At 35.1% G+C, this 15,084-nt stretch overlaps 2 protein-coding genes across 3 annotated transcripts in view; one reads left to right on the top strand and one right to left on the bottom strand.

Annotated features, from left to right (window-relative positions):
* The window catches only part of LOC136031173 (acetylcholine receptor subunit alpha-like 1), an 83,672-nt gene that overhangs the window by 24,491 nt on the left and 44,097 nt on the right, over positions 1–15,084 (bottom strand). For both annotated transcript variants that reach the window (XM_065710522.1, XM_065710523.1), the window contains one exon: positions 12,071–12,178. In XM_065710522.1, coding sequence (XP_065566594.1) covers positions 12,071–12,178 — 108 coding nt within the window. The remainder of the gene's footprint in view (positions 1–12,070; positions 12,179–15,084) is intronic.
* LOC136031174 (acetylcholine receptor subunit alpha-L1-like) overlaps positions 10,599–15,084 on the top strand; it is a 185,825-nt gene continuing 181,339 nt past the window's right edge. Inside the window, exon 1 of the mRNA XM_065710528.1 lies at positions 10,599–10,715. Within this exon, the coding sequence (XP_065566600.1) occupies positions 10,713–10,715 (3 nt within the window). The 5' untranslated portion in view covers positions 10,599–10,712. The remainder of the gene's footprint in view (positions 10,716–15,084) is intronic.

The following is a 15,084-nucleotide window of genomic DNA, read 5'->3' as shown; positions in this document are numbered from 1 at the left end:
TACCAAAATCGTTTGTGAGAAATGTAAAAAAGTTATGCAATGAAAAAAAAAAAAAGAAAGGAAGAATAAAGACTAAGAAAGGACACGTGACATAAAGTTTCAATCATCTTCAGGGACATTCAGGTATGTCTGGTCATTTTATGGATGAAACCAACCACATGGAGTTTTAATATTGTAAAAAGGGACATGTTTTTTTCTATGAGACTCAAGATTTATATTCTTTGATCTTCCTAGAAGGATTTCTAAAATGCTCCCTTACTGCATCTATCTGTCATTGACTTTAAGGATTGTTCTTTGTTCAACCTACCTAGGTTTCTAAGAGATATTCTGGAATTCCTAACAAGAATAGAGTCTGAATTCAATTCGGAACAGATGAAAAAAAAAACACTTCCAGAATTATCTGATTAATAAAAGCTTAAAGCACTTGAAGCTTACACATGGTCATCCCTTCCTCAACTCTCTCTCCTTGCACTAAATTCTTAAAATTTCTAAATTCAAAATTCAAATCCAGCGGTCCCTGGGTTTGAGCAGTCTTTCTCAAGGAATTGTTACAAAAAGTCAAACTTTAGCGTAAAGAGCGAGGGTTGAGGAAGGAGCAGCCTCATCATATACAGAATAATATCTGTTTGTTTTAAGTTTCTGATATTATTGGTTTCATAATGATAGCTTGGTTTTTGGGGGATGTTTCCTCTTCTTTCGAAGATCAGGCAAATTTCTTCAATTCGTAGCTTTCAATAGGTATGCATAAACTATGAAGTTTATATATTTGGAAATAGTATAAAAAGGCAACTTTTTTGATGTACCATTTGTTGTCAAAATTCAGTTTCTTAGAGTTTCAATTACTATTTGACCGAGTCGCTCCTTACTTACAGTTCGTTACCACGAACTCTTTGATTCCAAAGGATTTTATCACAGTTAAGGCTTCAGTGTTGATGAAGAAAAGACGATGTGGCTTCTATGGATTATTATATACATTTTTCCCTGATCGTTTCAAACAGAAGAGATGGTATTAGAAACCTGGTAGGGGAACCATGCAAAACGTAACTGAAAATCCAAAAAGTAATTTGAGGGCAGCAGCCCCCATCGTTCCCTTGTTGCACCCGTGCACCTCCAGACACCCTAGCGTACAGGATAAACATTTTGAGATTCTGATTCCACTAGGAGTAATCAAATGGCTTAAAAATTTACGTCCAGAAAATTTACGTCCAGAAGCAGCTTTGGTCGCACAGCAGCAATGACGGAGACCTCGAATTGTGCAATTAGACCATTCATCACAGATGAATTTTGCTGAAAATAGTTCGAAGACCAGATAATAAAACTCCGGTGTCGATCCAACCCTCAGGACTCGGGAGCAGGTGTTGTAAGTTTTATTCTGGTGCACATATGGTTCATATGGAAAGAATGCTCGTGTAAACTTCAGAGAGGGCTCATTTGATTGGAAATTGAAAGTTCTAATTTTCTTTCAAGAGTAAAAAGAGATCATAGGACATCTGGCCCCCACCACGCCCTTTCTTTCTGAAACCCATCTGATAAAATTTATGAGATAGCAATTTTGTTAAAAATAGTTCACACATTAGATAACAAAAATTCCAGAGTCGATACAAACCCCCAAAGCCCAGGAGCAAGTGTTTTAAGTTGTGCCCCGAGGGTGTATAAGGTTTTTATGTAATGGTTGGTTATATAAACTTTAGAGGTGGCTCAAATTGAAAGTTATAGTTGCCTTTTAATGAGTCACAAGGGATCAGAGGGCATCTACCCCTCTCCCCACATCCACACATTTGTTTCTCCAAATGTATCTCATCAGAATTATGAGATTGTCAGTTTGTTTGAAATAGTCCAACTATCATATAACATAAATTTCGGAGCAAACATACCCTCCCCCCCCAGAGTCCAAAGGAAGGGTTGTAACTTATGTCATGGGGCCCTATAAAAAAATTTTATGGAAGGGGTGGTCATATAAACGTCGGAAGGGACTCAAATGATTCGAAATTGAAACTTCTAATTCTCTTTTCAACAGTCAAAAGCGATCCGGTGGCAGCTAGAGCCACCAACCCTCTTTCCCCCAAATGTGTCCGGTCGAATTTTTTATATAGCCATTCTGTTCAAAACAGACCAAATATCAAATTTAAAATATCCCTGGGATAACAAAGCACCCAGAGCCAGGGAGCTTTTTCCTCTTTTTTATTTGTGGGGGAAAAGCTCCACAGTATTTGGCCCACGGTGTCAAAAGCCCGTGGTTATACTTCATAAAACCCTATCTTCCCACGGAAAAGACATCTGAAATAGTAGCCTATAGGACCTTCTCTCCTATACCAAAACTCATTACTCTCTCACGAGAGAGAGTTCTTTAACTAAGGGAATAGTGATTAAATAAGCCTATGTAGCATAAAGTGGAAATTTTTTTTCTAATACATACATTTCAAGATTACTAGTCAAATTGAACTAAAACAACTCAGTCAGACTTCTCTTTAGTGCATGAAGCGTGCGGGGGGTAGAGTTCATGAGATATAAGCCAATCATAAACATTAAAGGGCGGAGCAAGATCACCACTACTTCAAGTAAATGGCTTGTCCTCTGCTTTCCTACTCCCCTCATCATTAATTGCGGAACCCTGGTTTCAGTGTTTCAACTATGGGGATTTCCCCCCTAAAATAGGGATTTTTTAAGTCTTTTAGGGGCGAGAGTTTTTTTTAGGGATTTGGGGATTTTTTTAGAGATTTTTCCTCTCCAATGTACTTTTAGGGAAATTTTGGGGGTTCCTCTAATTTGTTCATCATCATCATCTTCTTGATCAGAGAAGCAGGCTATTTCGATTTAGGATCTGTTTCCTTGCGAATTGAACTTGGAATCACAGAGAAAAACTTCTTCAGTTGCTTAAAAATTTTAACACCACACAGACTTTGAGATGTACAGGAGTCCTAAGTAACAAACTAGCAACAAAGAACTGTTTGAAACAGTTCCATGCTGATGTGGGCTTCAAACAATAATTTCAGCTTGGACTGTCCTCGATTAATGAAGTCATATAATTTATCATTTTTGGGTTGTTTTTTTATAAGATTATTTGGTAGATAGCATGTCATTTTTTTTACAGGTCAGATAAATAAAGTTATAATATATTTTGATAGTTTTATAGGGTACGTAGTTGTTCTTACTGTAGTAAATTTTTTTGACAAGCATTGCATGTACGATTCTTTTTCGCCACAGTACTTGTATGATGTTTACGATTTTTGTGTAAAATAAAAAAACTTGAACTCGAACTTGTAGCCAGCTTTATAAGTACTGACGTGAACAATAGAGGTAGGCTATAACTATTCGAACACCTCTCTTACCGTTTCATTACCCTAGTTTTTAACAGACAAACAAACTGACAGCCATTTGACAGCCGTTAAAAACAATGGCACATGTAGGAATAAATGGATTGTTTGTTTTTGGCAAGCCTACGTACCCAGGGGGAAAATCATGAACCTTCATACTATAATTGGTAAATTTTTTGTTGTTCAATTTTTTTGACTTACAATAAAGCGAACATACCACTTGATGTCTTTTTTTATGTTCTTTACAAATATGACAATCACTTCTGTCGCAAATTCAAATTTAAGCACAATTTGAGCTCTTGAAACCAAAATATTTCTAGTTTTGGGGTATAAACAAAGCTTAAAACTGGTCTCAGCATTGAACTTCCTGCAGAAGGACTATGTGGAATCAACTAGTGCTTTAGAAATCGATGTGAACAATCGGAAGTTTTAACTTCCCCTTGAAAGCGTTTACATGGGTCCGAACGTAATAGATTTCCTCTGTACGTCAAGGTCAGATACCACCGTCCCCCCTGATTCAATCGAAGCAGTTATCAAAGCTGCACAGGCGTTCCACATCAAAGCAGTAGGCCAGATACAGAAAAGGTTCCATTTCGAAGACGACATTTAAAAATATGTTGAAATGGTTGACCCAGTGTCAGCCCAATCACTTCAGCCTGCCTCTCTGCTACCTTTTGCTAGGAAGTATGGGCAGATTCCATGGGACGGAACCAAAACCGAGCAGGAGTAGAGGAGGCAGAGCCTCATCGATATTGAAAACGTCAAAACAATGGATGCCGTGACCTGCTGGTGTTTGGTATTGGTGAAAAAAAAATGCTGCCGGAACAGAATTTGTATCCTAACCTGAAACCGGCAGTATTATTTTTTCCACTGTTCCATTTTCAAATGTAAATGTCGAGAGGTTTTTCAGCGCTGTAAGAGCAGTAAAAACTGACCGTCAGAATAAATTGAAAACATAAACTTTGCAGGGGATTCTAAAAACGAAATATGGAATGAAAAGGGCTCAAGAAAGTGTGGAATATGAAGATGATCAGTTACTTCACCACATGAGAACGGTGAAAGCTTCAGCCATAATACAAAGAATGTTGAAGACACATCAGGGGAAGATAAGGTCTGATAACGTTTTACAAGTTCCGATTGAACATATTAAACATCTTGCACTGTAATCTACATTACAGTATTACATTTTCTTTTCTATTTGCTTAATATTATTTGAAGTATATTTGAAGCTATTTGTATTTAGCTGATGATTAAAAAGCACTTTAAACGGCATGACAAGACATTCTAGTGATAGCTAGACTTCAATCTAAGAAGCCAAAATATGTTACCTTTTAAAGGTACGGGTAAAATGAGATAGGGAGAAGCGGTTCAGGGAGTAATTAGAAAATGGAGATTTTTAGGGATTTTCGAACTGAAGATGGGGATTTCTAGGGATTTTTCAGCTCTTTATTAGGGATTTTACAAAATGAGAAGGTGGAAACACTACCTGGTTTGTTGCCAGCCAATGAGTTACAACTAGAATGTCTATTTTTAAAGTAAAGCAAATGTGCATTTGTGTATTAATGTGAAGCTAATGTCTATTTTTTGTAAAGATAATTAGTGAAGCTGCGAGAATTTACCAATAAGATACGAAATGGATAATAACAGGACATTTAAGGGGAAGCAGGAACGGGGTAAAACAGAAAGCCCCAAAGTGGCAATAATTTAAGGTTGCAAAAGTGCATTTATCTGATAATTAGGCCGAAGGGCCCCAGCACCTCCCTCCTATGATAAATGGCCACCAATCCACTAAACTGGCTGAAAACTCTGAAGTCAATTCTTTCAGTCAATTTCCATTGACGGTGCCGAAGATTTTGAAAACAAGTTCTGCTGCCATGTCATCCACTTGGACCAGGATCCATTGCCACTAAATGTCTCGAGTCTCGTTACAAAGATAAAAGCTATTGGATGTACCACGATCTCCATCAAGTTTAGAATTTTGAAGAAAAGGTTCCGCAAAATTAGTGGGAAACACATTCGTGCTGATATAGTGATGAGATTCTCGGGCCTAGCCTGAGAGAAATTTATTTTGTTCAATTGTCCAACGGCAAAATTCGAAAAAAAAATTGGGACAAAATCGTATTGGTTATGGGTCACCACTTATCGGAGCTTCGTGACACATGGGACGATGTCAGGCCCCAGGAGGGACTGGATCAACTAGTTTCATTACCTCTAACGATGAAAACAAAACAACATCTCAATTAAATATGAATTCCCCTTTGGCTTAATTTGAAGTTACTCTTGACGAAAGATACAAAGCTTCGCAGTACCGATTGGGGTACAAAGAAATGAAGTGAAAATCCAAGCAACGCATGAATAAGCTTTTTGTAGGTTCCATGCTTCAGAAAAATCGTATGAAGAACAAGTTTCGATGTCAAATGAGAGCTAAAATTAGATACGGGGCTCGAGGAAAAATGTTTTGGCAGAATAGATGTCGATTTCAATACAGGGTAAAATAGGGAAATGAGCTACAGGGTAGAGGTTTAGAGGGAATAAGTATTAACTGGTAATGGAAGATGACATCTCCCTGGGATTCTCCAGAGGTTCTCTACCCTCTCTTACTTTCCTTCAATTTCTCTGTTGCACAAAATCAATCATCTTCAAATTCTAATTGGACTTCAATGTCTTTTTTCTTAGACGGTATTTCTTTGTTGTACTGTCATTTTAATTTTCTTTTCTCTATCTTTGTTTTTCTTACTTTGTCGCGTTTTAAATAAATCGTCGCTAGATAGGAAGATAATTCTTAGATCATAGTTTCGTTTCGTATCTATTTTCTCTCATTTTGTTCTCTTTATCTTGACACAACAAATAAATAAATCGCCATCAAGTAGGAATTAGATTCCTGCATTGAATTTTTCATGTTAAAATAAAATTCTCCAGTTTTTCGTGGGAACGTGCGCATAATAAATTTGTTTTCAAAAACGTTTAAAAAAAAAACAACCATGAATTTCAGAAATATTTTTATTCGCAGCTGAAATTTCACGCGTCCCATTTTTCACACAAGTTGGCCTGGACTGTCCAATACCACTTCCCCCTCTTCTTCTGCCAATATTTCTCTCACCGAATATAGAAGTCACTTTTAGGGCTAATAGATTCTCTGAGTGTCCGAAGTCTCTCTGTACAAGAACAAGCATGCAAGAGAAGGCGCTAGGTCTGCTTTTATTGTATTTCTCAGGATTGTTACATCATTCTTTGCCATTTCTATTCTAATCCACACTGACGAACATGGGTGCTTGTCTTCGTAATAGATTTGTGCTGTAATCGTATCCTCATGGTTTATATCTGTTCCATTGATTAGGTTAGTTCGCACAGAATTTTGATAACTGCAAGAATCAATGGTCTGTAAAATTGCATTCACCTTTGCAATTACTTCCCAGTTTTGCTCTTGTTGAGCATGATGTATCTTTTCGAACTTCCACAAAATGGTTTGCAATATTTGTGATTACTTAAATCGTTTCTGGCCGCTTTTCTTTAAGTATATTTCCAGCCCCTCTTTTGTATTTTCTAAGAACTGTTTCGTCATAATTTTATGGAGCGTTTTCCCAATTTTAACTCTTATCTCATTGGAATCTTCCATCATAGCATATTCATTTAATTCTATCCAATTTTGCTTCAAATCTGTTAGTCATCATTTTCTTTCCGCGGATTTATTTCATTTTTAGGCTACTGCCCGAACCACTGATATAATGCACTTTTCCTTGGTAAAGCAAAGCTCATCAACTTTCCAACTAGTAAGATGGTTTTTTAATTCCTTGTCTTATTGTGCAGTTTAAGTGGGCTGTTATAGGCTAAATTAGCCCGTGTCCTCAGAAACGCGTGTTCAATTCATTAGAAGTGTCCTAGTAGTGCCGCTAATCTTTTGCTGCCACCAGTATTTTTACTCCAACAGCACCAGCGCAAGCACAGATACCACTAGCGAACGAGGCAAAAGTTGGCACCAATGGGGGTACCACCTGGCTATGGTACCTCTATATTTTTCTGTGAAGGGGCACTGGTTCTAGAAATACTGCTCTTGCTGGTATTTGGGCACTGGTGTTGCTGCAATTACGACAAGTATGGGAAGTAAGTGCCACAGTGATTGGCTAAAGGTGTCACATCTTGTGGTCGTACATCACAAAAGTCTATCTTCCCTCTGGAAAACTATCTCAAACAGTATACGACCTTCTTCCCGTCACCAAAATTCGTTAGTCCCTCCCTCTCTCTCTCTCTTTCTCTCCTCTCTCTCTCCCTCTCTCTCCCTCCCCCTCTCTCTCTCTCTCTCTCTCTCTCTCTCTCTCTCTCTCTCTCTCTCTCTCTCTCTCTCTCTCCCAACATACTGCTACTACAACTAATACAACTGCCACTACCACTCCTACGACTACTACTAAAAAACTAACACTCTGACGATTACTGCTAGTACTACTGAAGCTAAAGGTGCTACGGCAAACTTGCATGCTAAGTCGAGGAAAATTTATAAATAAACTGAAGCACACTATTGAATGCAAGTTATTAAAAAGGTTTAATAGCCATATCGTAAGAACACCTTGGAAATTAAATTTAAACTTTCATGTTATGTTGAACTAGCAACAATGCGCGATATGCATACTATTAACGCTTGTAATGGTAGTACTATCAACGCTGTTAGTACTTCTATGACTAAAGCTAATGATATTAGATTGGAAATTTGAGGACTGTTGAGGGGGATATTGGGATAAACCAAAACATCTTATTGGTTAAATCAAAACACAGTATTTGCATACACGTAATCCTACTGACCTATCAGCAATATCTCATAAGTTTGCCCTTCAATACGCCTTAGAAGTTTCACCTCCATACAATTAGCCTTAGTTGGCTTACTATCTATATGTCGAAGATTTTTTCTTATAATTAATAATAATCTAGCCTACTCTCTTTTTATAATCTGGATGCACATTAGATGTTTAGATTTAGTTTTATGCCTCTTCACCTTCCCTGAAAAAATGAATATGAATACCTTATCCTCTTCCTATGCCATTTTATCTATGTTACTTTGATACCCTGGACACACGCACACGCTCTTGATTTAGTTCAATCAAACGGTTCGTGGTAATGAACTGTAGTAAGGAGCGACCCGGCTCAATAGTAACCAAAACTCTAAAAAATGGAATTTTGATACCAATAGCTACATAAAAAGAATCACATTTTAATGCTGATTTTAAATATATATATTTTCATCAAGTTTAGTCTTACCCATCAAAAGTTACGAGCCTGAGAAAAGTTGCCTTATTTTAGTAGATAGGGGGAAACAACCCCTAAAGTCATAGAATCTTAACGAAAATCACACCATCAGATTCAACGTATCAGAGAAACCTATAGTAGAAGTTTCAAGTTCCTATCTACAAAAATGTGGAATTTTGCCAGAAAATGTGGTATTTTTTGCCAGAAGGTAGATCACAGATACGTGTTTATTATTTTGTTCGTTTGTTTGTTTGTTTTTTCACAGGGGTGATAGTATTGACCCAGTGGTCTTAGAATCTTGCAATAGGGCTCATTTCAACGGAAATGAAAAGTTCTTGTGCCTTTTTTAAGTGACCAAAAAAATTGGAGGGCACCTAGGCCCCCTCCCACGCTAATTATGTTCTCAAAGTCACCGGATCAAAATTCTGAGATAGCCATTTTATTCAGCGTAGTCAAAACACCTCATAACTATGTCTTTGGGGACGACTTACTCCCCCACAGTCCCCGTGGGAGGGGCCTACATGTACAGACGTTTTAAGAGGTATTGTTTGGGTTGGCGGAGGGGTTGAGAAGATGGGGGTATGTTTGGGGAGCTTTCCTTGGAGGAATTTGTCATGGGGGAAGAAAATTTCCATGAAGGGAGCACACAATTTTCTAGTTTATTTAAAAAAACAATAAAAAAATAAATATGGAAAAGTTTTTTCAACTGAAAGTAAGGAGCAGCATTAAAACTTAAAACGAACAGAAATTATTATGCATATGACGGGCTCACCTCCTCTAAATACCTTGCTCTTTACGCTAAAGTATTTTTAGTAACTTTAACTATTTATTCTACGGCTTTTGTGATTCAGGGGTCATTCTTAAGAAATTGGGACACAATTTAAGCTTTAGTGTAAGGAGCGAGGTACTGAAGAGGGGGTAAACCTCCTCATATACGTAGTAAAAACATGAGAATACAGAAGTTCGTTACGTAAGCTAATTTGTAAGTTACTTATTTATTTTACTAATAAAAACATTCGTAAAAAATTAAAAGTTCTAGTTGCCTTTTTAAGTAACAAAAAAATCGGAGGGCAACTAGGCCTCCTCCCCCACTCCTTTTTTTCTCAAAATCATTTGATCAAAACTATGAGAAAGCCATTTAGCCAAAAAATATAAATATGCGAATTTCGTTTCAATTATTCATCTGCGGAGAGCCAAAATCAAAAATTTGTTGATTCAAAACGTTCAGAAATTAAATAAAAACAAGTTTTTTTTTAACGGAAAGTAAGGAGCGACATTAAAACTTAAAACGAACAGAAATTACTTCGTATATGAAAGAGGCTGCTTCCTCATTAACACCCCGCTCTTTACGCTAAAGTTTTTTACTGTTTTAAAAAGTAGAGTTAAGAGAAAGAGTTTTTTACTGTTTTAAAAAGTAGAGTTAAGAGAAAGAGTCAAACTTTAGCGTAAAGAGCAGGGCGTTGATGAGGAAGCAGCCTCTTTCATATACTTAGTAATTTCTGCTCGTTTTAAGTTTTAATGTCGCTCCTTACTTTCCGTAAAAAAAAACTTGTTTTTTTTTATTTATTTAATAGTAAGAAAAGACGTAGTAATATTAGTAGCCCTGAAGTGGTTTGGTAGCACGCATCTGCTGCTGTTGGTTTGAGGGGTGGTAGGGTATCCAATACTTCTGAAACTTAATATTATGGTACAAAGACTTGAAAACCTTTAGAGCAGGTCAATTTTTGCCTGTAAGTTTGAAATCAGCAAATTAGGAGATCTTTGGACTGTTTATTTTCTGAACTCCTGAAATTGAAAGTAGCTCAATCTGTCTGGATCTTGACAAGTATTGATCCAAATTTGTCCAAAAATTGGTCAATTTGTCCACAAATTTTAAAACAGTCCCGGCATCCTTACTTCACAGACGTTCAACCAGGACTGATAAATAAAGTGAGGTGAAATAAGGCAATTCATTGAAGTGAAAGAAAAATAATTAAAACACGCTTTCAGTGCTAATCTTGGCTTTTTGGCATCTAACATCGTAGGTCTTTATGTAAATGGTTATGCGCTAGCATCTGCTGGTTTTTCAAGACAATTTTGTTAAATCGTTTTTAATTAAATGTGTGTATAAAGCATTTAGTGAGTATAAAGAATTTTTAATCTTAGTCTGAGCGTTCGCATTTTATGGTAAGTCTCATTTCTTTTATATATTTACGTTTTGCTGAGAACGGCCCTTGGACATGGGTCGGAATATTCATTCAAATATAGATTTCCACTGTCTTGCGAAAAGAATTCCTTATTGTTCTTGTTGTTGATGTTTATGATGGAAAGGCAGTGTGGTCTTCGTTGCTATTTAATTTCAATTTCAGCAGCTCTTGACCTCTTCTACACGGTTGCGAGTCGGTGCACCCTAGTATTCGGAATCACAACCTTTAGCTACCATAAAAACCAACCTCAAACTAACTGCAGCAGATGTGTACCATCCACTGAAAGGTAGCGGCCCCTGAATTACAGACTAACACTAACGCAAAATCACTCGGTAAAACACATGCATGAGTTCATGAGGGGTTCATCCGCACATGGGGGTTCATCTGCATAAAATGTATGTTGAATGGAAAATATTAAATTTATATGAATTCTATCTAAGGGTTCTTTTTTGTATTTCTTAGTTATTAGGGTTCGATTTGGTCAATATCGTAGGAATCGAAACAACTTGATTGAAATTGACTAATAAAAGTATCTCCAGTCTCAACCTCAACGAAAGAATTGCTGAATTTGAAGCTAAGTTAGGTACAGACTCTACAAAAATCCAATTTCACCTAGATTTTTTTATTTATTTTGTTTATCAGGCTGAATTTTACTGAATTTATCTCACCATAAAAGCATCTTCACATCCAATTAAGCCAAGTGAAAAACTAAAATATAGAGAAAAGTCTTCGAAGTTGACACGAAAAATAAGATTTTTCCAAGCAGAAATTTTCCTTGTCTTTTTCTTTTGATACTACATCCAGAAAAACCTTTTAAACTATTACAGAAAACTTTTACAGAGGAAGGATAAATAAACCACTTAATACAACTGAAAGAATTAAATATTGTATTAACTTAAGTAATATCATGGGATCTTGCGAAATAGTAGCACGTCAATCATAGAAACTTCACCCAAACTCGATCAGCTAAGTGCCTCTGTAGCGTTTGCTACTTTCATAATTTCACACATACTAAATTTATCAAATAATCAACTGTTATATATAAAAATGTTTTTTTTTTTGTAAATGAACAAACATATTTGTGTGGGGAAGGCAATTTTGAGGCCTAAAGTAAAAGATATAGACTCACAAAAAAAATGCAAGGATATGGAAAACCTGTAAAAATATTTCGGATTTAGAGAAGGAACATTCGACTAAGCCCCCCTAAATATAGGCCGAGTCCTAGGTGTTCCTGAGTTTTAAATCTCGAGTTCATTTTTCGTTAAGGAAATCAGATTGTATTGGAAAAATGATTAAAATATTTGATTTCAATAACCTTTATGGACTTCTACTTACCGACATGATATCCCATTCTGTGCTTAGGTAGTAATCACGCAAATCTAAACCATAATCTACACGATCGTTCTCATCATATTCTTCTAGTTGCATATGCTGTAAATCGACCTGTAAACACATAATTGCTTAATTTTGTATGTAAATATCTGTCTCTTACCTGATTCCTCAATACGAATTTAAAAGATGGTACGGTTTAAGATAAAACTGAGAAACAAGCTATTTACTCATTTGAAAACAAAAAATTATTAATAATAATTAGTAATTATTGGTAACTATTGGTGGTGGTTTTATTTGTTTTTAGTTTAGTGTCTTTTTTTCTTCTCATCTTGTGCTGAGGACGCCTAGTTTAGATACAGGCGAAATATCCACGTTATTTTAGTCTTTCATCTCTTTTCACTCTACTGGCAGCAGTCTCGTTTAGGGTTTTTTTGTTGAGTTTTATCTCTCTTTGTTGTTTGTTGTCATGGCTGGTCAGGTCGGCTTAAGAACTTTCGCTCTTTACTGAAAACAGCCCTCATTTCAAGCTATTGGTTGTTGTTTCTTATGGTATGGAAAAAGAAAACAACAAAACAAATCATAATCATAACCATGATTAGTGAAAATAAAAAGACGGACGGACGTAGATAATTTAGTAAATCCAAATTATTAAGACTTTCAGGAATGAATATTCGTATATATATATATATATATATATATATATATATATATATATATATATATATATATATATATATATATATATTTATATATATATATATATATATATATATATATATATATATATATATATATATATATATATATATATATATATATATATATATATATATATATATATATATATATATATATATATATATATATATATATATATATATATATATATATATATATATATATATATATATATATACATATATATATATATATATATATATATACATATATAAATACGAATATTCATTCCTGAAAGTCTTAATAATTTGGATTTACTAAATTTAAAAAAGAGAAACATTAAAAAAAAAATTTGATTTCATTATAAGTGCAAATTATTTCTGGTTTTAAAAAGGCACAGAGGGCGTCAGAAAGGAACGGAGTGCCCATCTTCTCTTAGTTTCTTCTTGTTTTGAGTTTAACTCGGTGATTTATTGTAAATTTTGCTCGTTTTTAATTTTATTTATTTTCTTATTGCGATTTTGTTGTAGTCTTAGGGTTAAAATTACTTGACTTTATTTCTGCTAATATTTGGTTTAATTTAGCTCTTTACTTTTGTTTGAAAACTTTTTTTCTAGAGTTCTTTCTGGGGAATTAATTTCTTTAAATTTGTATTAACATAGTCTTATTCATTGGTTAAGGAAGAATATTTAAATCTTTTGGGTTTTTCTCTATAATAATTCAGCCTTTGGATTACTACTGACATGTAGGGCGAAATTGTTCAACAGTTTTGATAAGTATACGCACTTTACTCAACCTGGATGCACCTAGTATATTCAGATTTAGTTTTAAGCCTCCTCAACTTTCTCTGAAAAATGAAACTTAATACCGTAATCTGTTTCTAAGCCATTGTATCAAAGTTATATTGGCAACCTGGATGCCCTTACGCCCTTTTAATTTAGGACAGTAATAAGAGCAGAAGTAGTAATAATAGTAGCCCTTAAAATTTCAACTTATACCCTCAATAATCATAGAAATTGTTAGACTACGAAATATTATGGTCTTGACTTATTAAAAGCTTCAGAAACTCCTATCCCAGGGATAGGAAGTATGAAGTTAGGTAATACAATTTTTATTTACTCAGGCAGTAGGGATAGGGTAAATAGGCAGAGAGTATAGCTCATGATGAATAAGAAACCTGCTAGGTCTTTTTTAAGTTGTTATGTTTTTAATTATGAATGCTAATCGTGACATATTATGACTAAGTCATACATGCCTCCAAAAAAGATACTAATAGAGACTCAGATGAATGTTACTTCAAACTACAAAAGCAAATAGACAGGGTCTCAGGTAGAAATATGATATTTTTACTGGGAAATTTTAATGCCCATTTCAGCAGCAACTAGATGGTTTTCTAGGCTAGATAAATTTGATGTGGGAAAAGAAAACAGCAATGTTTACAGACTGCTGGAATTTTGTAGGAATAACAATCTAGTTATAACCTATATACTATTTGGTCGTAAAAAGGCCCGTAAGCTAATACGGTTTCTTTATGATTTAAGATATGTAAATCTATTAATTATGTCATTGAAAACAGAAGACTGGCAAGATCGATGCGAGATACTAGGGTGTATAGGAGAGCTGTTATTGATATTAAGAGTAAAGAGTTTAGTAGTGTTATAGGTTGATTTAAAGCTGAAATTTAGAAAGGTTAACTACCTCGGGAACCTATGATGCTGGTAGACTCCAGGATCAGAATTTGAGAGATTCTTTCCAAGAACAGTTGAATACTAAAATGGAGAGTTTAAAAATACAGTTTAATATTTGAAAATACAGAAAATAGGTGGACGAATTTTAGGAAAATAGTTTGTGAAGTCGTTGATGGTGTTTTAGGGAAGAATATAAGAAATGGAGCTAGGAATATTAGTAAAAATGCTGAATGTTTAATATAGAAGGGAAGGGACTTGTAGAAGAACCATTTGAATGATAGATCTTATGACAAGAAGAGGAATGCGAAGAAAGTGAAGAAACCATTAAAATATGAATTAAGGAGGCGTAAAGTGGAGGCCATGGATAAAATTGCGGAGGATCCGGTAAATGCTGCCAGACGGCATATTAGTAAAATATCGTTCATTGAGTTCATATATATTAATTCATTGAGAGAGAATTGTCAATCTGGACGTGTCCTAGTTAAAGAAAGGAACCGAGACACAATTAGTAAGACGAAAAGATTTAAAGAAAGGTGGACAGAACATTTTGAGAATGTGCTAAACCGTGATAGTGCCATTGGAAAAGATACAGAAGAGAATGAAAAGTAAGTAAAGTAAGATTTATTTTCTGAAGAACAATCAATGAAAAAA

Source organism: Artemia franciscana, chromosome 9 (assembly GCF_032884065.1).
Source record: "Artemia franciscana chromosome 9, ASM3288406v1, whole genome shotgun sequence".
Taxonomy (NCBI): domain Eukaryota; kingdom Metazoa; phylum Arthropoda; class Branchiopoda; order Anostraca; family Artemiidae; genus Artemia; species Artemia franciscana.
This window is presented reverse-complemented; position numbering and strand designations above follow the sequence as displayed.